General features: G+C 28.4%; 1 protein-coding gene across 1 annotated transcript; it reads right to left on the bottom strand.

Moving 5' to 3' along the window:
• Nucleotides 1-13: 13 nt before the first annotated feature.
• On the bottom strand, nt 14-22707 carry LOC118644418 (mitochondrial basic amino acids transporter-like). The gene is made up of 4 exons (XM_036282986.1): nt 22421-22707; nt 21129-21380; nt 1564-1691; nt 14-1451 (listed from the first exon to the last, which is right to left on the bottom strand). The coding sequence occupies exons 2-4, from the start codon at nt 21166-21168 to the stop codon at nt 345-347; spliced, it is 1275 nt and encodes a 424-aa protein (XP_036138879.1). The 5' UTR covers nt 21169-21380; nt 22421-22707; the 3' UTR covers nt 14-344.
• Nucleotides 22708-26393: the final 3686 nt, after the last annotated feature.

The following is a 26393-nucleotide window of genomic DNA, read 5'->3' as shown; positions in this document are numbered from 1 at the left end:
GAATTGAAACAAATTTTCCATTATAAATTTCATTATACGCTCAATAAATCAAATATATAATATAAACACATTAATATCTATAATTATTTTTCACTGCTTACTCAATTACTTCAATTGTTGAATTGAAGATATATACGTTTTTTCTAGTAAATTTGTAACTTTGACCCAACTTCATATCTATTAACGTTTTGTGCGGCGTTGCTTGTGAGATATATATATGTATATGAATTTTTCATTAATTAAATTAATTATCAGAAAAGAAATCTATAAATATTGTGTTCCCTTTTTACACCATAATTGCACTAAAAATACATCACATGCTAAAACCTATGTCATGCGTGACGTCAAGTATTATTCAAATTTGAGACACAAAGTACGTGCTGTAGATTACAAGTACAGGTGTCTATGGCTACAGACAGATTACAAGTACATGTGTCTATTTTAATGTTGCCACAATCTTTTTCATCCACATGTTCATCCTTTTCCTTGTTGTTTCTCGATTTCTTTTCTTTCTCCTCCCAATCCTCGCACGTATTCTTTTGCTTTAGCGCGTTGTGGTTGCAATCCGACCGTCTACAGTTGTGGACCAGGCAGGCGTTGTTATTTGGTACCAGCCTGCTAATAGGCAACATATATTCGACAGAATATGACGGAGTAGCAAAACCGTTACTTCTCGAAATACCCTCGAAGAACGCGTTCCACTTCCTGACAAAGGATTCATATCCTTTCGCCGTGCGATTTTTCGTTTGCATCGTTGTTTTCAACATGACAGCCTCCTTCGGTGCTTCATTCGTTTGCTCACCGAACAATCGGATCGTCCATGTGACTACAGCAAAAGTCGCCGCGTTTGTCGGAAATGCTCGAAGAATCGTCGAATTTAAACCTCGATATAAGCAACTATATCCTTCACTACGAATAGATTTCTTGAGACAATCCAAAGCGCCTGAGTAACGATTGCCATTTTCCGCTTGTATGCGCGACTTGATGACATCAATAGGATAAGAGATCACCCATGAGGCCGTACCAGCGAGTCCCCCAGCTAGCAGCATGTGAAGTGTCGAAATCGGTTGCTTTGAAGACGTCTTGGTTAACATCTCGTAGGTCACGAAGTACACACCGTAACTCGGTGCTTCCCTGAGGAATGTAATACCTAGACCCTTAAAAACGCCACGATAACCTTCCTGCCTGTGGATGTTCCTTAAGCACTGCATCGGTCCTTGAATGTTACCTTGACCTGTAGACTGTAACTGCAGGCGCGTTTTTGCTAATTCTATTGGACTTGAGACAGGAGTTTGAGCAAGCCCGGCAGATGCACCAGCCAGGAAATACGATGAGAATCGATCAGGTTCAGACAAATTCCGTTGAGTGTACCCGTAAACGCCAAAGACAATCGCGTTTACTACAGCAACACCTGCGATTGGCGAAGTCATGCCTTTATAAAGACCACTCACCTATACAAAAATCAATGAATAGCAATATTTAAAAAATTTACCTACAAATATGAAAGCAATTTGTCTAATTTGTTATTATAGTACAATTCTATATAATTATTTTTTCAAATACCGATTCTTTCGCGAATATGGTGCGTAAACAATCCCAGGTACCCCGATATTTTGGATTACGACAGTCCTGAGTTTGCATATGGACTTTGACTGTATCCAAAGGATATCCCACCACAATACCGGCACATCCTAAAATTTATAAAATTGTATGTGCTTTATAAGATAAAGTATAGAAAAAAATAGTATAATGGTTTTTGTAAGTAGGGAAGAGTTGCCAAATGCGTACCACTTAAATAATTTTTGATTATATTTTGTATTTGATATTATTTAGGATACAAATAAACATTGAAAATTGTAGCTTGATATTTAAGGCATCTATTATTACATGTATATTAAGCTGTTTACTAGTAAGAAATTAATGTGTTATAAGCTTTTCTGTAACATGCTGCAAAAAGTACGATTTAGGAAACCAGTCGCCTAAATCGTATACCTCTTTTGAAAGTATTAAATTTATAAATAAAAATAATTAAAAATATAAGATTAATAAAATAAATTATTAACTATAGCCTATTGATTTATAATTTATTAAACAAAAAATTTAAATATTTAAAAATTTAACGCGACTTGGTGACGGAATTCTTGCCAAGAGACATGAGTTTTGATGTCGTGTAAAATAAAGAATAACATAATATTAATTATGTTATGTAGCCTAAAATAAGAGCGCATGATGTATAAGCATGTGTTAATTTCTAAATCACCGGTATTATACAAAAATTCTTATGGTAGTACAATTTAGAAAATATTAAATTGTTTCATAAAAATATTTTATATAATTTTTATAATAATTGTAAATATATATATATGTGCTATAAATGTAAATTATTATATGATAAACCTTTATTTAAAAAAACAAAATCTTAGTATAAAATATTACATAGCACACACAAAACAAGATGTAATTTGTAAATTTTTTGTCTGTATTACTCATTTCGCACTTACTTTATATTTTGGTTACTAAATGTTGCTTATATTAAATAAAATTATGAAAAAAATACGATTTAAACGATCGGTACGCATTCAGCAATTTTTTCCTATTATTAAACAACAGCTTGAAATTTTGTTAAAGTAGCCTCCTAAGTGTGTTCATGTCTTAATAAACCTAATTGTCTCTTTTTTTAAGTTTTGATATAAGTTATGGTCGAACTAGTTATTCGATAATTTGATTGCAATTATACTACTAATCCATAATTTACATTACATTTTTTATACATTCTTTATATTTTTCTTTTTATTTTGATTGAATACATTTTAAATCTATTTTATAAAGGACCCACATTACCATCTGTTTCTCTTCAATCCATTATTCAATGTTATCACATTTTTATAAATAATATCGTAAATATTAGATATTTTATAATTTTAAGTCCAGAATTAATTGTAAACACACACACAAACACACACACACACACAAAACATATTAGCAAAAAAATGTGTTAAATTTATAATTTAAAATATTAACAAAGTTGTTGTACAAAATGTAAATAAGGGATTTATAATATCATCCTCTTTACTATAGTTTTAGCATCTCTCGAAGTATTGTTGTCGCTTTTCCACAATGCCGATTAAACGTGTGTAAAGTTAGCATCTCAAAGTTCAGCATCTCATAAAAATACTGGATGCAGAATTACTTGCATCCAGCATTGTTCTACAGTTCTTGATAAGTTTCAACAATAGTTCCGTTGAATTATGTATTTTAAATAAATTTTTATAAAAGAGATGCTAACTTCCAAAATCACATAATAACATCCCACCGTATTTCGAATATACAACCACAATATGTTTAAAAAATGTTTTAATTAATTATATCACCGGAACTTTTTAGAAAATTATTGTACGCGTCCGGAACTATATAAGAACTGCGTTAAAATAAATAGAACTGTCGATATTCGATTAGCATCTCACGTAAAGCCCTCAAAATTCGAGGTTTCCGGGCAAAATAATTGTTTAAAAAATGTTTTAATTAATTATATCACCGGAAATTTTTAGAAAATTATTGTACACGTCCAGAACTATATGAAAACTGCGTTAAAATAAATAGAACTGTCGATATTTGAACAGCATCTCACGTTTAGCCCTCAAATTTCGAGTTTTCCAAGCAAAATAATTGTTTAAAAAATGTTTTAATTAATTATAACACCTGAAATCTATAAAAACATATTGCACGCGTACCGAACTATATGAAAACTGCGTTAAAATAAATAGAACTGTCGATATTGGATTAGCATCTCACGTCAAGCCCTCAAAATTCGAGTTTTCCGGGCAAAATAATTGTTTAAAAAATGTTTCAATTTATTATATCACCGGAAATTTTTAGAAAATTATTGTACGCGTCTAGAACTATATGAGAACTGCGTTAAAATAAATAGAATTGTCGATATTTGAACAGCATCTCACGTTTAGCCTTCAAATTACGAGTTTTCCGGGCAAAATAATTGTTTAAAAAATGTTTTAATTAATTATATCACCGGAACTTTTTAGAAAACTATTGTTCGCGTCCGGAACTATATGAGAACTGCGTTAAAATAAATAAAACTGTCGATATTTGAACAGCATTTCACGTCTAGCCGTCAAAATTCAAATTTTTCGGGCAAAATAATTGTTTAAAAAATGATTTGATTATTTATATCACCTGAACTTGATAGAAACATATTGTACGCGTCCCGAACTATATAAGATTTACGTTAAAATAAATAGATCTGTCGATATTCGATTAGCACTTAACGTGTAGCCTTAGAAATTCAAGTTTTTCGGGAAAAATAATTGTTTAAAAAATGTTTTAATTAATTATATAACCTGAACTTTATAGAAACATATTATACGCGTCCCGAACTATATGCAAATTACGTTCAAATAAATAGATCTGTCGATATTCGATTAGCACTTGACGTGTAGCCTTAGAAATTCAAGTTTTTCGGGAAAAATAATTGTTTAAAAAATGTTTTAATTAATTATATCACCTGAACTTTATAGAAACATATTATACGCGTCCCGAACTATATGCAAATTACGTTAAAATAAATAGATCTGTCGATATTCGGTTAGCACTTGACGTGTAGCCTTAGAAATTCAAGTTTTTCGGGAAAAATAATTGTTTAAAAAATGTTCTAATTAATTATATCACCTGAACTTTATAGAAACATATTGTACGCGTCCCGAACTATATGAGAATTACGTTAAAATAAATAGATCTGTTGATATTCGATTAGCACTTGACGTGTAGCCTTAGAAATTCAAGTTTTTTGGGAAAAATAATTGTTTAAAAAATGTTCTAATTAATTATATCACCTGAACTTTATAGAAACATATTGTACGCGTCCGGAACTATATAAGAATTACGTTAAAATAAATAGATCTGTCGATATTCGATTAGCACTTGACGTGTAGCCTTAGAAATTCAAGTTTTTCGGGAAAAAAATTGTTTAAAAAATGTTCTAATTAATTATATCACCTGAACTGTATAGAAACATATTGTACGCGTCCCAAACTATATGAGATTTACGTTAAAATAAATAGATCTGTCGACATTCGATTAGCACTTGAGGTGTAGCCTTAGAAATTCAAGTTTTTCGAGAAAAATAATTGTTTAAAAAATGTTTTAATTAATTATATTACCTGAACTTTATAGAAACATATTGTACGCGACCCTAACTATATGAGAATTACGTTATAATAAATAGATCTGTCGAAATTCGATTAGCACTTGACGTGTAGCCTTAGAAATTCAAGTTTTTCGGGCAAAACAATTGTTTAAAAAATGTTTTAATTAATTATAACACTTGAACTCTATAGAAACATTTTGTACGCGTCCGGAACTATATGAGAATTACGTTAAAATAAATAGATCTGTCGATATTCGATTAGCACTTGACGTGTAGCCTTAGAAATTCAAGTTTTTCGGGAAAAATAATTGTTTAAAAAATGTTCTAATTAATTATATCACCTGAACTTTATAGAAACATATTGTACGCGTCCGGAATTATATGAGAATTACGTTAAAATAAATAGATCTGTCAATATTCGATTAGCACTTGACGTGAAGCCTTAGAAATTCAAGTTTTTCGGGAAAAATAATTGTTTAAAAAATGTTCTAATTAATTATATCACCTGAACTTTATAGAAACATATTGTACGCGTCCGGAACTATATGAGAATTACGTTAAAATAAATAGATCTGTCGATATTCGATTAGCACTTGACGTGTAGCCTTAGAAATTCAAGTTTTTCGGGAAAAATAATTGTTTAAAAAATGTTCTAATTAATTATATCACCTGAACTTTATAGAAACATATTGTACGCGTCCCGAACTATATGAGAATTACGTTAAAATAAATAGATCTGTTGATATTCGATTAGCACTTGACGTGTAGCCTTAGAAATTCAAGTTTTTCGGGAAAAATAATTGTTTAAAAAATGTTCTAATTAATTATATCACCTGAACTTTATAGAAACATATTGTACGCGTCCGGAACTATGTGAGAATTACGTTAAAATAAATAGATCTGTCGATATTCGATTAGCACTTGACGTGTAGCCTTAGAAATTCAAGTTTTTCGGGAAAAATAATTGTTTAAAAAATGTTTTAATTAATTATATCACCTGAACTTTATAGAAACATATTGTACGCGTCCCGAACTATATGAGAATTGCGTTAAAATAAACAGATCTGTCAATATTCGATTAGCACTTGTCGTGCAGCCTTAGAAATTCAAGTTTTTCGGGCAAAACAATTGTTTAAAAAATGTTTTAATTAATTATAACACTTGAACTCTATAGAAACATATTGTACGCGTCCGGAACTATATGAGAATTACGTTAAAATAAATAGATCTGTCGATATTCGATTAGCACTTGACGTGTAGCCTTAGAAATTCAAGTTTTTCGGGAAAAATAATTGTTTAAAAAATGTTCTAATTAATTATATCACCTGAACTTTATAGAAACATATTGTACGCGTCCGGAATTATATGAGAATTACGTTAAAATAAATAGATCTGTCAATATTCGATTAGCACTTGACGTGAAGCCTTAGAAATTCAAGTTTTTCGGGAAAAATAATTGTTTAAAAAATGTTCTAATTAATTATATCACCTGAACTTTATAGAAACATATTGTACGCGTCCCGAACTATATGAGAATTGCGTTAAAATAAACAGATCTGTCAATATTCGATTAGCACTTGTCGTGCAGCCTTAGAAATTCAAGTTTTTCGGGCAAAACAATTGTTTAAAAAATGTTTTAATTAATTATAACACTTGAACTCTATAGAAACATATTGTACGCGTCCGGAACTATATGAGAATTACGTTAAAATAAATAGATCTGTCGATATTCGATTAGCACTTGACGTGTAGCCTTAGAAATTCAAGTTTTTCGGGAAAAATAATTGTTTAAAAAATGTTCTAATTAATTATATCACCTGAACTTTATAGAAACATATTGTACGCGTCCCGAACTATATGAGAATTACGTTAAAATAAATAGATCTGTTGATATTCGATTAGCACTTGACGTGTAGCCTTAGAAATTCAAGTTTTTCGGGAAAAATAATTGTTTAAAAAATGTTCTAATTAATTATATCACCTGAACTTTATAGAAACATATTGTACGCGTCCGGAACTATGTGAGAATTACGTTAAAATAAATAGATCTGTCGATATTCGATTAGCACTTGACGTGTAGCCTTAGAAATTCAAGTTTTTCGGGAAAAATAATTGTTTAAAAAATGTTCTAATTAATTATATCACCTGAACTTTACAGAAACATATTGTACGCGTCCCGAACTATATGAGAATTACGTTAAAATAAATAAATCTGTCGATATTCGATTAGCACTTGACGTGTAGCCTTAGAAATTCAAGTTTTTCGGGAAAAATAATTGTTTAAAAAATGTTCTAATTAATTATATCACCTGAACTTTATAGAAACATATTGTACGCGTCCCGAACTATATGAGTATTACGTTAAAATAAATAGATCTGTCGATATTCGATTAGCACTTGTCGTGTAGCCTTAGAAATTCAAGTTTTTTGGGGAAAATAATTGTTTAAAAAATGTTCTAATTAATTATATCACCTGAACTTTATAGAAACATATTGTATGCGTCCGGAACTATATAAGAATTACGTTAAAATAAATAGATCTGTCGATATTCGATTAGCACTTGACGTGTAGCCTTAGAAATTCAAGTTTTTCGGGAACAATAATTGTTTAAAAAATGTTCTAATTAATTATATCACCTGAACTTTACAGAAACATATTGTACGCGTCCCGAACTATATGAGAATTACGTTAAAATAAATAGATCTGTCGATATTCGATTAGCACTTGACGTGTAGCCTTAGAAATTCAAGTTTTTCGAGAAAAATAATTGTTTAAAAAATGTTTTAATTAATTATATTACCTGAACTTTATAGAAACATATTGTACGCGTCCCGAACTATATGAGAATTGCGTTAAAATAAATAAATCTGTCGATATTCGATTAGCACTTGACGTGTAGCCTTAGAAATTCAAGTTTTTCGGGAAAAATAATTGTTTAAAAAATGTTTTAATTAATTATATCACCTGAACTTTATAGAAACATATTGTACGCGTCCCGAACTATATGAGAATTGCGTTAAAATAAACAGATCTGTCAATATTCGATTAGCACTTGTCGTGCAGCCTTAGAAATTCAAGTTTTTCGGGCAAAACAATTGTTTAAAAAATGTTTTAATTAATTATAACACTTGAACTCTATAGAAACATTTTGTACGCGTCCGGAACTATATGAGAATTACGTTAAAATAAATAGATCTGTCGATATTCGATTAGCACTTGACGTGTAGCCTTAGAAATTCAAGTTTTTCGGGAAAAATAATTGTTTAAAAAATGTTCTAATTAATTATATCACCTGAACTTTATAGAAACATATTGTACGCGTCCGGAATTATATGAGAATTACGTTAAAATAAATAGATCTGTCAATATTCGATTAGCACTTGACGTGAAGCCTTAGAAATTCAAGTTTTTCGGGAAAAATAATTGTTTAAAAAATGTTCTAATTAATTATATCACCTGAACTTTATAGAAACATATTGTACGCGTCCCGAACTATATGAGAATTGCGTTAAAATAAACAGATCTGTCAATATTCGATTAGCACTTGTCGTGCAGCCTTAGAAATTCAAGTTTTTCGGGCAAAACAATTGTTTAAAAAATGTTTTAATTAATTATAACACTTGAACTCTATAGAAACATATTGTACGCGTCCGGTACTATATGAGAATTACGTTAAAATAAATAGATCTGTCGATATTCGATTAGCACTTGACGTGTAGCCTTAGAAATTCAAGTTTTTCGGGAAAAATAATTGTTTAAAAAATGTTCTAATTAATTATATCACCTGAACTTTATAGAAACATATTGTACGCGTCCCGAACTATATGAGAATTACGTTAAAATAAATAGATCTGTTGATATTCGATTAGCACTTGACGTGTAGCCTTAGAAATTCAAGTTTTTCGGGAAAAATAATTGTTTAAAAAATGTTCTAATTAATTATATCACCTGAACTTTATAGAAACATATTGTACGCGTCCGGAACTATGTGAGAATTACGTTAAAATAAATAGATCTGTCGATATTCGATTAGCACTTGACGTGTAGCCTTAGAAATTCAAGTTTTTCGGGAAAAATAATTGTTTAAAAAATGTTTTAATTAATTATATCACCTGAACTTTATAGAAACATATTGTACGCGTCCCGAACTATATGAGAATTGCGTTAAAATAAACAGATCTGTCAATATCCGATTAGCACTTGTCGTGCAGCCTTAGAAATTCAAGTTTTTCGGGCAAAACAATTGTTTAAAAAATGTTTTAATTAATTATAACACTTGAACTCTATAGAAACATATTGTACGCGTCCGGAACTATATGAGAATTACGTTAAAATAAATAGATCTGTCGATATTCGATTAGCACTTGACGTGTAGCCTTAGAAATTCAAGTTTTTCGGGAAAAATAATTGTTTAAAAAATGTTCTAATTAATTATATCACCTGAACTTTATAGAAACATATTGTACGCGTCCGGAATTATATGAGAATTACGTTAAAATAAATAGATCTGTCAATATTCGATTAGCACTTGACGTGAAGCCTTAAAAATTCAAGTTTTTTGGGAAAAATAATTGTTTAAAAAATGTTCTAATTAATTATATCACCTGAACTTTATAGAAACATATTGTACGCGTCCCGAACTATATGAGAATTGCGTTAAAATAAACAGATCTGTCAATATTTGATTAGCACTTGTCGTGCAGCCTTAGAAATTCAAGTTTTTCGGGCAAAACAATTGTTTAAAAAATGTTTTAATTAATTATAACACTTGAACTCTATAGAAACATATTGTACGCGTCCGGAACTATATGAGAATTACGTTAAAATAAATAGATCTGTCGATATTCGATTAGCACTTGACGTGTAGCCTTAGAAATTCAAGTTTTTCGGGAAAAATAATTGTTTAAAAAATGTTCTAATTAATTATATCACCTGAACTTTATAGAAACATATTGTACGCGTCCCGAACTATATGAGAATTACGTTAAAATAAATAGATCTGTTGATATTCGATTAGCACTTGACGTGTAGCCTTAGAAATTCAAGTTTTTCGGGAAAAATAATTGTTTAAAAAATGTTCTAATTAATTATATCACCTGAACTTTATAGAAACATATTGTACGCGTCCGGAACTATGTGAGAATTACGTTAAAATAAATAGATCTGTCGATATTCGATTAGCACTTGACGTGTAGCCTTAGAAATTCAAGTTTTTCGGGAAAAATAATTGTTTAAAAAATGTTTTAATTAATTATATCACCTGAACTTTATAGAAACATATTGTACGCGTCCCGAACTATATGAGAATTGCGTTAAAATAAACAGATCTGTCAATATTCGATTAGCACTTGTCGTGCAGCCTTAGAAATTCAAGTTTTTCGGGCAAAACAATTGTTTAAAAAATGTTTTAATTAATTATAACACTTGAACTCTATAGAAACATATTGTACGCGTCCGGAACTATATGAGAATTACGTTAAAATAAATAGATCTGTCGATATTCGATTAGCACTTGACGTGTAGCCTTAGAAATTCAAGTTTTTCGGGAAAAATAATTGTTTAAAAAATGTTCTAATTAATTATATCACCTGAACTTTATAGAAACATATTGTACGCGTCCGGAATTATATGAGAATTACGTTAAAATAAATAGATCTGTCAATATTCGATTAGCACTTGACGTGAAGCCTTAGAAATTCAAGTTTTTCGGGAAAAATAATTGTTTAAAAAATGTTCTAATTAATTATATCACCTGAACTTTATAGAAACATATTGTACGCGTCCCGAACTATATGAGAATTGCGTTAAAATAAACAGATCTGTCAATATTCGATTAGCACTTGTCGTGCAGCCTTAGAAATTCAAGTTTTTCGGGCAAAACAATTGTTTAAAAAATGTTTTAATTAATTATAACACTTGAACTCTATAGAAACATATTGTACGCGTCCGGAACTATATGAGAATTACGTTAAAATAAATAGATCTGTCGATATTCGATTAGCACTTGACGTGTAGCCTTAGAAATTCAAGTTTTTCGGGAAAAATAATTGTTTAAAAAATGTTCTAATTAATTATATCACCTGAACTTTACAGAAACATATTGTACGCGTCCCGAACTATATGAGAATTACGTTAAAATAAATAGATCTGTTGATATTCGATTAGCACTTGACGTGTAGCCTTAGAAATTCAAGTTTTTCGGGAAAAATAATTGTTTAAAAAATGTTCTAATTAATTATATCACCTGAACTTTATAGAAACATATTGTACGCGTCCGGAACTATGTGAGAATTACGTTAAAATAAATAGATCTGTCGACATTCGATTAGCACTTGACGTGTAGCCTTAGAAATTCAAGTTTTTCGGGAAAAATAATTGTTTAAAAAATGTTCTAATTAATTATATCACCTGAACTTTACAGAAACATATTGTACGCGTCCCGAACTATATGAGAATTACGTTAAAATAAATAAATCTGTCGATATTCGATTAGCACTTGACGTGTAGCCTTAGAAATTCAAGTTTTTCGGGAAAAATAATTGTTTAAAAAATGTTCTAATTAATTATATCACCTGAACTTTATAGAAACATATTGTACGCGTCCCGCACTATATGAGTATTACGTTAAAATAAATAGATCTGTCGATATTCGATTAGCACTTGTCGTGTAGCCTTAGAAATTCAAGTTTTTTGGGGAAAATAATTGTTTAAAAAATGTTCTAATTAATTATATCACCTGAACTTTATAGAAACATATTGTATGCGTCCGGAACTATATAAGAATTACGTTAAAATAAATAGATCTGTCGATATTCGATTAGCACTTGACGTGTAGCCTTAGAAATTCAAGTTTTTCGGGAACAATAATTGTTTAAAAAATGTTCTAATTAATTATATCACCTGAACTTTACAGAAACATATTGTACGCGTCCCGAACTATATGAGAATTACGTTAAAATAAATAGATCTGTCGATATTCGATTAGCACTTGACGTGTAGCCTTAGAAATTCAAGTTTTTCGAGAAAAATAATTGTTTAAAAAATGTTTTAATTAATTATATTACCTGAACTTTATAGAAACATATTGTACGCGTCCCGAACTATATGAGAATTACGTTAAAATAAATAAATCTGTCGATATTCGATTAGCACTTGACGTGTAGCCTTAGAAATTGAAGTTTTTCGGGAAAAATAATTGTTTAAAAAATGTTTTAATTAATTATATCACCTGAACTTTATAAAAACATATTGTACGCGTCCCGAACTATATGAGAATTGCGTTAAAATAAACAGATCTGTCAATATTCGATTAGCACTTGTCGTGCAGCCTTAGAAATTCAAGTTTTTCGGGCAAAACAATTGTTTAAAAAATGTTTTAATTAATTATAACACTTGAACTCTATAGAAACATTTTGTACGCGTCCGGAACTATATGAGAATTACGTTAAAATAAATAGATCTGTCGATATTCGATTAGCACTTGACGTGTAGCCTTAGAAATTCAAGTTTTTCGGGAAAAATAATTGTTTAAAAAATGTTCTAATTAATTATATCACCTGAACTTTATAGAAACATATTGTACGCGTCCGGAATATATGAGAATTACGTTAAAATAAATAGATCTGTCAATATTCGATTAGCACTTGACGTGAAGCCTTAGAAATTCAAGTTTTTCGGGAAAAATAATTGTTTAAAAAATGTTCTAATTAATTATATCACCTGAACTTTATAGAAACATATTGTACGCGTCCCGAACTATATGAGAATTGCGTTAAAATAAACAGATCTGTCAATATTCGATTAGCACTTGTCGTGCAGCCTTAGAAATTCAAGTTTTTCGGGCAAAACAATTGTTTAAAAAATGTTTTAATTAATTATAACACTTGAACTCTATAGAAACATATTGTACGCGTCCGGTACTATATGAGAATTACGTTAAAATAAATAGATCTGTCGATATTCGATTAGCACTTGACGTGTAGCCTTAGAAATTCAAGTTTTTCGGGAAAAATAATTGTTTAAAAATGTTCTAATTAATTATATCACCTGAACTTTATAGAAACATATTGTACGCGTCCCGAATTATATGAGAATTACGTTAAAATAAATAGATCTGTCAATATTCGATTAGCACTTGACGTGTAAGCCTTAGAAATTCAAGTTTTTCGGGAAAAATAATTGTTTAAAAAATGTTCTAATTAATTATATCACCTGAACTTTATAGAAACATATTGTACGCGTCCCGAACTATATGAGAATTACGTTAAAATAAACAGATCTGTCAATATTTGATTAGCACTTGTCGTGCAGCCTTAGAAATTCAAGTTTTTCGGGCAAAAACAATTGTTTAAAAAATGTTTTAATTAATTATAACACCTGAACTTTATAGAAACATATTGTACGCGTCCGGAACTATATGAGAATTACGTTAAAATAAATAGATCTGTCGATATCGATTAGCACTTGACGTGTAGCCTTAGAAATTCAAGTTTTTCGGGCAAAACTAATTGTTTAAAAAATGTTCTAATTAATTATATCACTTGAACTCTATAGAAACATATTGTACGCGTCCCGAACTATATGAGAATTACGTTAAAATAAATAGATCTGTCGATATTCGATTAGCACTTGACGTGTAGCCTTAGAAATTCAAGTTTTTCGGGAAAAATAATTGTTTAAAAAATGTTCTAATTAATTATATCACCTGAACTTTATAGAAACATATTGTACGCGTCCGGAATTATATGAGAATTACGTTAAAATAAATAGATCTGTCGATATTCGATTAGCACTTGACGTGAAGCCTTAGAAATTCAAGTTTTTTCGGGAAAAATAATTGTTTAAAAAATGTTCTAATTAATTATATCACCTGAACTTTATAGAAACATATTGTACGCGTCCCGAACTATATGAGAATTGCGTTAAAATAAACAGATCTGTCAATATTCGATTAGCACTTGTCGTGCAGCCTTAGAAATTCAAGTTTTTCGGGCAAAACAATTGTTTAAAAAATGTTTTAATTAATTATAACACTTGAACTCTATAGAAACATATTGTACGCGTCCGGAACTATATGAGAATTACGTTAAAATAAATAGATCTGTCGATATTCGATTAGCACTTGACGTGTAGCCTTAGAAATTCAAGTTTTTCGGGAAAAATAATTGTTTAAAAAATGTTCTAATTAATTATATCACCTGAACTTTATAGAAACATATTGTACGCGTCCGGAACTATATGAGAATTACGTTAAAATAAATAGATCTGTCGATATTCGATTAGCACTTGACGTGTAGCCTTAGAAATTCAAGTTTTTCGGGAAAAATAATTGTTTAAAAAATGTTCTAATTAATTATATCACCTGAACTTTATAGAAACATATTGTACGCGTCCCGGAACTATATGAGAATTACGTTAAAATAAATAGATCTGTCGATATTCGATTAGCACTTGACGTGTAGCCTTAGAAATTCAAGTTTTTCGGGAAAAATAATTGTTTAAAAAATGTTCTAATTAATTATATCACCTGAACTTTATAGAAACATATTGTACGCGTCCCGAACTATATGAGAATTACGTTAAAATAAATAGATCTGTCGATATTCGATTAGCACTTGACGTGTAGCCTTAGAAATTCAAGTTTTTTGGGAAAATAATTGTTTAAAAAATGTTCTAATTAATTATATCACCTGAACTTTACAGAAACATATTGTACGCGTCCCGAACTATATGAGAATTACGTTAAAATAAATAGATCTGTCGATATTCGATTAGCACTTGTCGTGTAGCCTTAGAAATTCAAGTTTTTTGGGAAAAATAATTGTTTAAAAAATGTTTTAATTAATTATAACACCGTAACTTTTAAAAAACTATTGTACGCTTCCAGAACTATATGAACACTGCGTTAAAATAAATACATCTGTCGATATTTGATTAGCACTTGACGTGTAGCCTTAGAAATTCAAGTTTTTTCGGGTAAAATAATTGTTTAAAAAATGTTCTAATTAATTATATCACCTGAACTTTATAGAAACATATTGTACGCGTCCCGAACTATATGAGAATTACGTTCAAATAAATAGATCTGTCGATATTCGATTAGCACTTGACGTGTAGCCTTAGAAATTCAAGTTTTTCGGGAACAATAATTGTTTAAAAAATGTTCTAATTAATTATATCACCTGAACTTTACAGAAACATATTGTACGCGTCCCGAACTATATGAGAATTACGTTAAAATAAATAAATCTGTCGATATTCGATTAGCACTTGACATGTAGCCTTAGAAATTCAAGTTTTTCGGGAAAAATAATTGTTTAAAAAATGTTCTAATTAATTATATCACCTGAACTTTATAGAAACATATTGTACGCGTCCCGAACTATATGAGTATTACGTTAAAATAAATAGATCTGTCGATATTCGATTAGCACTTGTCGTGTAGCCTTAGAAATTCAAGTTTTTTGGGGAAAATAATTGTTTAAAAAATGTTCTAATTAATTATATCACCTGAACTTTATAGAAACATATTGTATGCGTCCGGAACTATATAAGAATTACGTTAAAATAAATAGATCTGTCGATATTCGATTAGCACTTGACGTGTAGCCTTAGAAATTCAAGTTTTTCGGGAACAATAATTGTTTAAAAATGTTCTAATTAATTATATCACCTGAACTTTACAGAAACATATTGTACGCGTCCCGAACTATATGAGAATTACGTTAAAATAAATAGATCTGTTGATATTCGATTAGCACTTGACGTGTAGCCTTAGAAATTCAAGTTTTTCGAGAAAAATAATTGTTTAAAAAATGTTTTAATTAATTATATTACCTGAACTTTATAGAAACATATTGTACGCGTCCCGAACTATATGAGAATTACGTTAAAATAAATAAATCTGTCGATATTCGATTAGCACTTGACGTGTAGCCTTAGAAATTCAAGTTTTTCGGGAAAAATAATTGTTTAAAAAATGTTTTAATTAATTATATCACCTGAACTTTATAGAAACATATTGTACGCGTCCCGAACTATATGAGAATTGCGTTAAAATAAACAGATCTGTCAATATTCGATTAGCACTTGTCGTGCAGCCTTAGAAATTCAAGTTTTTCGGGCAAAACAATTGTTTAAAAAATGTTTTAATTAATTATAACACTTGAACTCTATAGAAACATATTGTACGCGTCCGGAACTATATGAGAATTACGTTAAAATAAATAGATCTGTCGATATTCGATTAGCACTTGACGTGTAGCCTTAGAAATACAAGTTTTTCGGGAAAAATAATTGTTTAAAAAATGTTCTAATTAATTATATCACCTGAACTTTATAGAAACATATTGTACGCGTCCGGAACTATGTGAGAATTACGTTAAAATAAATAGATCTGTCGATATTCGATTAGCACTTGACGTGTAGCCTTAGAAATTCAAGTTTTTCGGGAAAAATAATTGTTTAAAAAATGTTTTAATTAATTATATCACCTGAACTTTATAGAAACATATTGTACGCGTCCCGAACTATATGAGAATTACGTTAAAATAAATAGATCTGTCGATATTCGATTAGCACTTGACGTGTAGCCTTAGAAATTCAAGTTTTTTGGGAAAAATAATTGTTTAAAAAATGTTCTAATTAATTATATCACCTGAACTTTACAGAAACATATTGTACGCGTCCCGAACTATATGAGAATTACGTTAAAATAAATAGATCTGTCGATATTCGGTTAGCACTTGTCGTGTAGCCTTAGAAATTCAAGTTTTTTGGGAAAAATAATTGTTTAAAAAATGTTTTAATTAATTATAACACCGTAACTTTTTAAAAAACTATTGTACGCTTCCAGAACTATATGAACACTGCGTTAAAATAAATACATCTGTCGATATTTGATTAGCACTTGACGTGTAGCCTTAGAAATTCAAGTTTTTCGGGAAAAATAATTGTTTAAAAAATGTTCTAATTAATTATATCACCTGAACTTTATAGAAACATATTGTACGCGTCCCGAACTATATGAGAATTACGTTCAAATAAATAGATCTGTCGATATTCGATTAGCACTTGACGTGTAGCCTTAGAAATTCAAGTTTTTCGGGAACAATAATTGTTTAAAAAATGTTCTAATTAATTATATCACCTGAACTTTACAGAAACATATTGTACGCGTCCCGAACTATATGAGAATTACGTTAAAATAAATAAATCTGTCGATATTTGATTAGCACTTGACGTGTAGCCTTAGAAATTCAAGTTTTTCGGGAAAAATAATTGTTTAAAAAATGTTCTAATTAATTATATCACCTAAACTTTATAGAAACATATTGTACGCGTCCCGAACTATATGAGTATTACGTTAAAATAAATAGATCTGTCGATATTCGATTAGCACTTGTCGTGTAGCCTTAGAAATTCAAGTTTTTTGGGGAAAATAATTGTTTAAAAAATGTTCTAATTAATTATATCACCTGAACTTTATAGAAACATATTGTATGCGTCCGGAACTATATAAGAATTACGTTAAAATAAATAGATCTGTCGATATTCGATTAGCACTTGACGTGTAGCCTTAGAAATTCAAGTTTTTCGGGAACAATAATTGTTTAAAAAATGTTCTAATTAATTATATCACTTGAACTTTACAGAAACATATTGTACGCGTCCCGAACTATATGAGAATTACGTTAAAATAAATAGATCTGTCGATATTCGATTAGCACTTGACGTGTAGCCTTAGAAATTCAAGTTTTTCGAGAAAAATAATTGTTTAAAAAATGTTTTAATTAATTATATTACCTGAACTTTATAGAAACATATTGTACGCGTCCCGAACTATATGAGAATTACGTTAAAATAAATAAATCTGTCGATATTCGATTAGCACTTGACGTGTAGCCTTAGAAATTCAAGTTTTTCGGGAAAAAATAATTGTTTAAAAAATGTTTTAATTAATTATATCACCTGAACTTTATAGAAACATATTATACGCGTCCCGAACTATATGCAAATTACGTTAAAATAAATAGATCTGTCGATATTCGGTTAGCACTTGACGTGTAGCCTTAGAAATTCAAGTTTTTCGGGTAAAAATAATTGTTAAAAAAATGTTCTAATTAATTATATCACCTGAACTTTATAGAAACATATTGTACGCGTCCCGAACTATATGAGAATTACGTTAAAATAAATAGATCTGTCGATATTCGATTAGCACTTGACGTGTAGCCTTAGAAATTCAAGTTTTTTGGGAAAAATAATTGTTTAAAAAATGTTCTAATTAATTATATCACCTGAACTTTACAGAAACATATTGTACGCGTCCCGATCTATATGAGAATTACGTTAAAATAAATAAATCTGTCGATATTCGATTAGCACTTGACGTGTAGCCTTAGAAATTCAAGTTTTTCGGGAAAAAAAATTGTTTAAAAAATGTTCTAATTAATTATATCACCTGAACTGTATAGAAACATATTGTACGCGTCCCAAACTATATGAGATTTACGTTAAAATAAATAGATCTGTCGACATTCGATTAGCACTTGAGGTGTAGCCTTAGAAATTCAAGTTTTTCGAGAAAAATAATTGTTTAAAAAATGTTTTAATTAATTATATTACCTGAACTTTATAGAAACATATTGTACGCGACCCTAACTATATGAGAATTACGTTATAATAAATAGATCTGTCAAAATTCGATTAGCACTTGACGTGTAGCCTTAGAAATTCAAGTTTTTCGGGCAAAACAATTGTTTAAAAAATGTTTTAATTAATTATAACACTTGAACTTTATTGAAACATATTGTACGTGCCCGGAACTATATGAGAATTACGTTAAAATAAATAGATCTGTCGATATTCGATTAGCACTTGACGTGTAGCCTTAGAAATTCAAGTTTTTCGGGAAAAAAAATTGTTTAAAAAATGTTCTAATTAATTATATCACCTGAACTGTATAGAAACATATTGTACGCGTCCCAAACTATATGAGATTTACGTTAAAATAAATAGATCTGTCAATATTCGATTAGCACTTGACGTGCAGCCTTAGAAATTCAAGTTTTTTGGGCAAAACAATTGTTTAAAAAATGTTTTAATTAATTATAACACTTGAACTCTATTGAAACATATTGTCCGTGCCCGGAACTATATGAGAATTACGTTAAAATAAATAGATCTGTCGATATTCGATTAGCACTTGACGTGTAGCCTTAGAAATTCAAGTTTTTTGGGAAAAATAATTGTTTAAAAAATGTTCTAATTAATTATGTCACCTGAACTTTATAGAAACATATTGTACGCGTCCCTAACTATATGAGAATTACGTTAAAATAAATAGATCTGTCGATATTTGATTAGCACTTGAGGTGCAGCCTTAGAAATTCAAGTTTTTCGGGAAAAATAATTGTTTAAAAAATGTTCTAATTAATTATATCACCTGAATTTTATAGAAACATATTGTACGCGTCCCAAACTATATGAGAATTACGTTAAAATAAATAGAACTGTCGGTATTTGAACAGCATCTCACCTTTAGCCCTCAAAAGTCATGTTTTTCGGCAAAATAATTGTTTAAAAAATGTTTTAATTAATTATATCACTGGAACTCTTTAGAAATTTATTGGACGCGTCCGGAACTATATGAAAACTGCGTTAAAATAAATAAATCTGTTGATATTCAATTAGCTCTCCACGTCCAGCCTTCAAAATTCAAGTTTTCCGGGCAAAATAAGTTTTAAAAAAATGTTTTTATTAATTATAACAGCATAACTTTTTTAAAAACTATTGTACGCGTCCGTATCTGTATGGGAACTGCTTTAAAAAAAACAGAACTATCAATATTCAACCAGTGTCTCATGTCTAGTCCTATAAATATAAGTTTCCCATCTAGATAGTTGTTGAAAAATACTTTTAAAATTTTTAAATTAATTAATTTTGTCTATCTGAGATGCCAGTTACACCAAATCCACGTGCGCAGACGTACACGCATATATACGTATGTTTTGTAACAAAAAATTATTTTTTCATTAATTTAATCATCAGAACTATTGATAGAACGTCTCTAAATGATAGGACTCTATAGATTTAGTCTTCTATGTGGTCGTATATTCGAAATACGGTGAGATGCTATTATGTGATTTTGGAAGTTAGCATCTCATTTATAAAATTTTAATTAAAATAGATAATTCAACAGAACTATTGTTGATACCTATCAAGAACTGTAGAACTATGCTGGATGCAAGTAATTCTGCAGTATTTTTATGAGATGCTAAACTTTGAGATGCTAACTTCACACACGTTTAATCGGCATCGCGGAAAAGCGACAACAATACTTCGAGAGATGCGAGTATCGATGCCATGCCCTTTTTTAGAAAGGATAATATTTTTAAAGAAGAAAGAAAATTAGATAATATATTAATGTATGTAAGTATGCTTTCTCTCTCTCTCTCTCTTTCTTTCTCTCTATTTTTTTCTTTTTTTTTTATATAATTATTTATTTATATAATTAGTATTGCAATTGTTATTTTTTAAAAGTAAAAAACTACATAGCGCGCGCTTGTGTTGTTCTAATACATATAAAAAGTAAATGTCAATTTTAACTTTTGTTGCATACAAACAATAAATTTGTGAAACAAATACTTTTCAGTTAATATAAATAATATCAAGACATATTGAAAAAAAAAACATAATTAAATCTGTTAAAGATATACACTAAGAAATAAATGTTGTTAACTTTACTAAATTTTCAACTTAATTAGATTTCTTTTATTCAAGTATTTATGCATTTAATTTAAATACATAAAATATTTAAACTTTAATTTAATTATTTATATATGTAATTGAAATATATAAATACTTAAATTCAATAAATCCAAACCAGTTGAGAAATTTAGTCGAATTAATAACTTTTTTTCTTAATGTACGTAAATCAATAGTCTAATTTGCACAAAATTTTACCTCCCAAACATCCAGCAAAGAAATCAAGCGAGCAAGCCATCTTTGACCCGTATTATCTACAATGACCTTCCACTTGCAATATCGTCTACTTCTGTAAGGCTGATCTTCAAATCTCGTTCCTCTCAAGTAGGCATCAAAAGTTGTGCAAATAGTAGATCGATTAATTATAGCGGCCAATAAGTTCGAATCCATGAAAAACTGATAACTGATTCCTTTAAATTAAACTTCAAACCAAATAACATTCGTTTATTCCTGGAAAACAATAAGCAGTTTTAAGACTAGCTAAAAGATATTTTATGTTATAAAAATATTATTATTAATTTTAAATATTTTATAATTTTTTTTTAAGTATTAAATATTACATATTTTTAAAAATGCCAAATATTAAATAACTTATAAAAGTAAAATTGTAATATTATAATAGTAAAATTGTAATATTATATTAACATAATTCAAGACAGTTGATATGGGTCACCGTTATCTTTTTCTAATAGATTACCATCAATCAATTGCTTTTTACATAAAGGATGATATTCCTAAAATATACACATTACCTCTGCTTGTTGATCATAATTTATCAATGTAATTTCTGGTGATTATTTGATCTGTGACCCATGGTAGTCACATCCTTAATAAATATCAACTTGTGGCTCATACGATTATATTATCCACAAGAAATTAAACAGAATTGTATAACAGAAGTTAAACAGAAATCTATTTATCGTCAATTTTGATACTATTACATATTTATTTTATATTCTATTCTCTTCTTCTTTAACATAAATGTAAATTGTTTTAAATTTGTTATAAATAAATTAAAAATGTATTTATTTCTTAATATATTTTAGAATACAGTGAATGTCATTAGTTTAGCATTGCTGCTTAAATGAAAAAAGATAATTTAAAATAAAATATTCGCAAATTAATATACTCACGAAAGTTAATTTAATTTAATTTAATTTAAATTTAATTAAAAATAATTTAGCTGTATTACACACGCTGATTTATATACATATATATATGTATATATTATATATATATATTTATTTATTATATATATTATTTGTGTGCAGACACACACATACGTGCGCGCGTGCACACACACAAACGTATAGATATAGATATAGGTAATGTGTATATATAAATTAATTATTAATTTAAATATCTGTTTAAAATAAAACTGATTTATCAGAAACTGCACATAGTTGTTATCAGAACGATGATGAAAGCTTCAGTTAGCAGATAATCCCAAATAAATTCTAACACAAATCACTTTTTTATTTACTTCTTACCAAAAATCACATGTGCACTATGTTTAAACAAATATAATTGTTCAACATGCTTCCTTCGTTGAATCTTCTTTCTTACTGAAATTGATATTTCTTCCAGCTTCTTGGTGCGCAGATCACTGTTTGCATTATCAAATCACTGACATACACACACACACACACACACACACACAAACATTATTGTAATAGTGTGCTAAATATTATTGAAAAATATGTTATAAGTAACATTTATACATTTATCAAAGTCGTAATTAGTTTTTCATGTGCCCTGGGCAAAGTTTTACATTTAGATCCTTTTATTTTATGAAAAAGAAATAATAATAAAACAAATGCAATATAAAATAAAAAATTATTATATTTATTATAAACTTATATAAATAAAGTTTGCAAAAATAATTATACAAACAACTATATAATTTTATAAGTAATAATGTTTGTATACACAAAAAGTACACAATATTGTTCGCATTTATTAATGTATATACATAAAAATAAGTCCATTGTATGTTATCCATTGTATATCACAATAATTAATATTTGTAACAATATTATATTTAAAGAAAGATTAAACAATTATTTAAAAAATGGATAATTATTCTGATAGTTAATATTAAACAATTTTTAATTAATTTTAATTTGCTCAAATTTCTGTTACACAAAACAATAGAAATAAGAAGAGTAAGAAATATTCAAAAAGCAACATTTAAATTCAATGACTCAATTATTTTAAAGCTGTAAAGAATATTGTGACACATCAAGCGGAGTTGCAATTTTAATTTTTTGTATGAGTGTCAAGTTTTAAATTTAAGAGCATAACGGTGAAATTTAACACTTGAAAATATTATATTTAACTTTTTTAATCACAAATTCCATTTCAAAGCCTGCCTTCGTCCTGGACCTTAGACCAATGTCCTGTCTGTAGCGCTTACATACACGAGTGAAACATGGGTCAAACATTCGATAAGATTAATCACAATATTGCTCAGAATATTTCAGTTTATATTGGCATTACTTGCATGCTACATGATTATTGTGGCCAACATGATGGATAACATCACGAGTTATTTTGCTCATTACAATGATAAAACATAAGAAGACACTTAGATAATGTATTGTACACACACACACACACATACACATACACACACACGTGCGCGCGCGCGCGCGCGCGCACAAATAATAATTATCATATTGAGATCAAGCTATTTAACTAAGTTAACGTGTTTTAATGTGTAAAAAAGTATAACATAGCAAAATTAAGTATAAGCCCGAGAAAGTTTTATCAATCAGTTTCTAAAATTAGTTCTGCTTTGATCTATAATTTGATCTATTTTAATATAAAGTTTTTTTTGGGGGGTTATACAATTATAAATATAAAATACAATTATAAATATAAAAATGTTATTTTTAATATATATTTAAAAAGAAATTTTATTTCTAACAACTTTATTTGCCAAATAGTAACAAAATAAATTACTAATATTAAAAATGTAAAATAATTATTTTTAATAAAAGATAATTATTAAAGATAATTGTTTTATTTTTTAAATTTTATATTTACATATTATATATTATTTTATTTTATTTCTTAATTTCACATATTATATTACCTTTTTCTATTTAAAATTCAATTGATAAGAATTTTTATATAGTTTATTAAATACAATTAGTCAAATAAATTGTCCAATAATAATATTGTTTTGTGTTATTACAGCATAAACTTTTCTTAATATTCATATTAACATTTTTATTACGTGTATCTCCATTTTGCGACTAATTTTGCTATTATAATAAAGTATAATGTAGGAGATTACTTCTTTTACATAACTTTAAAATTAACCTTATTATATGTCTTTAAGATTCGATCACCTCGGTCAAAATTGATATAATTTTTCTACAATTTTTTTTAAAAAGAATAGAATAACCGGAAAATTTCAATATAATAAATATAATAAATAATAAAAATAACCGCTCTAGAGTGATCCAAAGGCAATTTGTATATATATTTGGTACGCTTCATTATTTATTCGGACCAAAGAGAAACCTTACTTAAGAGTGGTCTCAGTGCTTTAAGTATTTCCATTCACTAACGTCTCTACGTGTACAAAACGTACAAATTGAACTACACAGTCAATGTCCACGATGATGTCCGTAGATAATGTGCATAATTTTTTGGATCTTTTCTGTGCTACGTCCATAATCTTTTAGTTATAGGAATTATGATTAAAGAAATATAATTGCTTTAATTATATAATTTTTTTGTGCTCCTATCCATGTATTTTGTATTCCATCTATTCGTTTTCTATCTCTGTTCCCTATCAATCATTTCCTATATTTTTCCTACACATATTAATATTTCTACCTATCTTCTTATTACCTACCTAACCATATTTGTAGATATTTGTGTCATATTCTTACTTACTATATACTTTATTGAAATATTGCATTGTTATTTAAATTTGTTCTTCATATAGAAGTTTATCAATCTTAAACAGATTGATTAGTCTTTGTAAAGAATCACTCGTATTAAGAAATAATAATAAATTGCAAATAATGGCAAGATTGTTTATCTGTTCGAGACTCGGAGGATGAACGATAACAACGATCAACTGTCAACGTACTGTATATAAACCAAGAATGTATACTACAACCAAAATATTTAAAGTTATATAATAAAATAGTCTTTAACTTAATGTTATAACTTAATACATTATAAATGCTCTAATGCAGATTTTTTATCCTAAGTTAATTCTAAGATAACCTCAGTTAATTAATTCCTTGACATTCTTAATTATAAGTATAATGAGTAGTATACACTAAAAAAAAAAGTAATATATTCAATAAGATATGTTATTGCGGACTGCCAATTACAGATATACTCAATATAATAATATATAATATTGTAGTATTGTACTTGCATTAATAACAAATATTATTGTATTGAGTATTTTATGTAGTTGGCAGCCCGCAATTACATATGTTATTAGCTATATTACATTTTTTCTTGTGTACTTATAATTACAGTGCAATTAAATAAAATATTTAAAAATTAATTATATTTTATATTTTAAACTTCTGCATGAAGAGTTTTATCTACATAAAGAGCTAAAAATTAATAAAGGGATCCGAAAAATATATCTTCTATATTCTTTAACAATATAAACGTATTTACGTTGCAAAGGCACTTTACAAATGTTTAAATAAATAATTTATATTGTGAGCAATTCAACAATAAAAAAAAGAAAACCACTATAAGTATACAGACAATTCTACACAAAGTCCCGTAATCAGTTTCAAGACATTTTAAAAATTGATTTTTGTTATTTTGCAATTAAAAGTTGATAAAATTACACTTTTAATTATTTAAATAATTGTATCTCGTGAATGAATCAACTGCAAACAAAAAAAAATGACTACAACCGTAAAGATTTCAACATTAAAACCCAAAATCAGTATTAAGATATTTAAACAATTGATAAAGTTCCACTATTTTATCAAAAAAAGATTTAAATAATTATATCACGTAAACGGTTCAACGATAAAAGAAAAAGAATCACTACAAACAATTATAAACGAAGCCTACAATCAGTTTTAAGATATCTTGAAAACTGACAAATTTCGTTATATTCTAAAATTATCTCTTGTAAACGGATCAATTACAAACGAAAGGAAAATAACGGTACTAGTTTAATCATATTTCTCGTTTGAGAAATTTGTTGATATCAATACCAGAATGAATACACGCAGGTTCATGTTATTTTATGATGTAAAGAAAAAAGGTTGAAAGCATCAATATCATCAATGCTGGCAAAGTCATATCATAAACAAAGTCACAAAAAAGCAATTAAATAAAACAAATTAACTGTGACATTAAATGAAATTTAGTGATACTTAATACTGATTTTGGGTTTTAATGTTGAAATCTTTACGGTTGTAGTAATTTTCTTTTTGTTTGCAGTTGATTCATTCACGAGAA

This window comes from Monomorium pharaonis, chromosome 2 (genome assembly GCF_013373865.1).
Source record: "Monomorium pharaonis isolate MP-MQ-018 chromosome 2, ASM1337386v2, whole genome shotgun sequence".
Classification (NCBI taxonomy): domain Eukaryota; kingdom Metazoa; phylum Arthropoda; class Insecta; order Hymenoptera; family Formicidae; genus Monomorium; species Monomorium pharaonis.
The sequence above is the reverse complement of the archived record's forward strand: the minus strand, read 5'-3'. Positions and strand labels throughout refer to the sequence as shown.

Bases quoted from the DNA above. Each gene is read 5' to 3' on its own strand.
- LOC118644418 (XM_036282986.1), bottom strand. From the start codon at position 21,168: ATGGCTTGCTCGCTTGATTTCTTTGCTGGATGTTTGGGAG. The intron at 1,692-21,128 runs GTAAAATTTTGT...TATAAATTTTAG, and splicing joins CTTTGCTGGATGTTTGGGAG to GATGTGCCGGTATTGTGGTG. The intron at 1,452-1,563 runs GTATTTGAAAAA...ATTTTTGTATAG, and splicing joins CCATATTCGCGAAAGAATCG to GTGAGTGGTCTTTATAAAGG.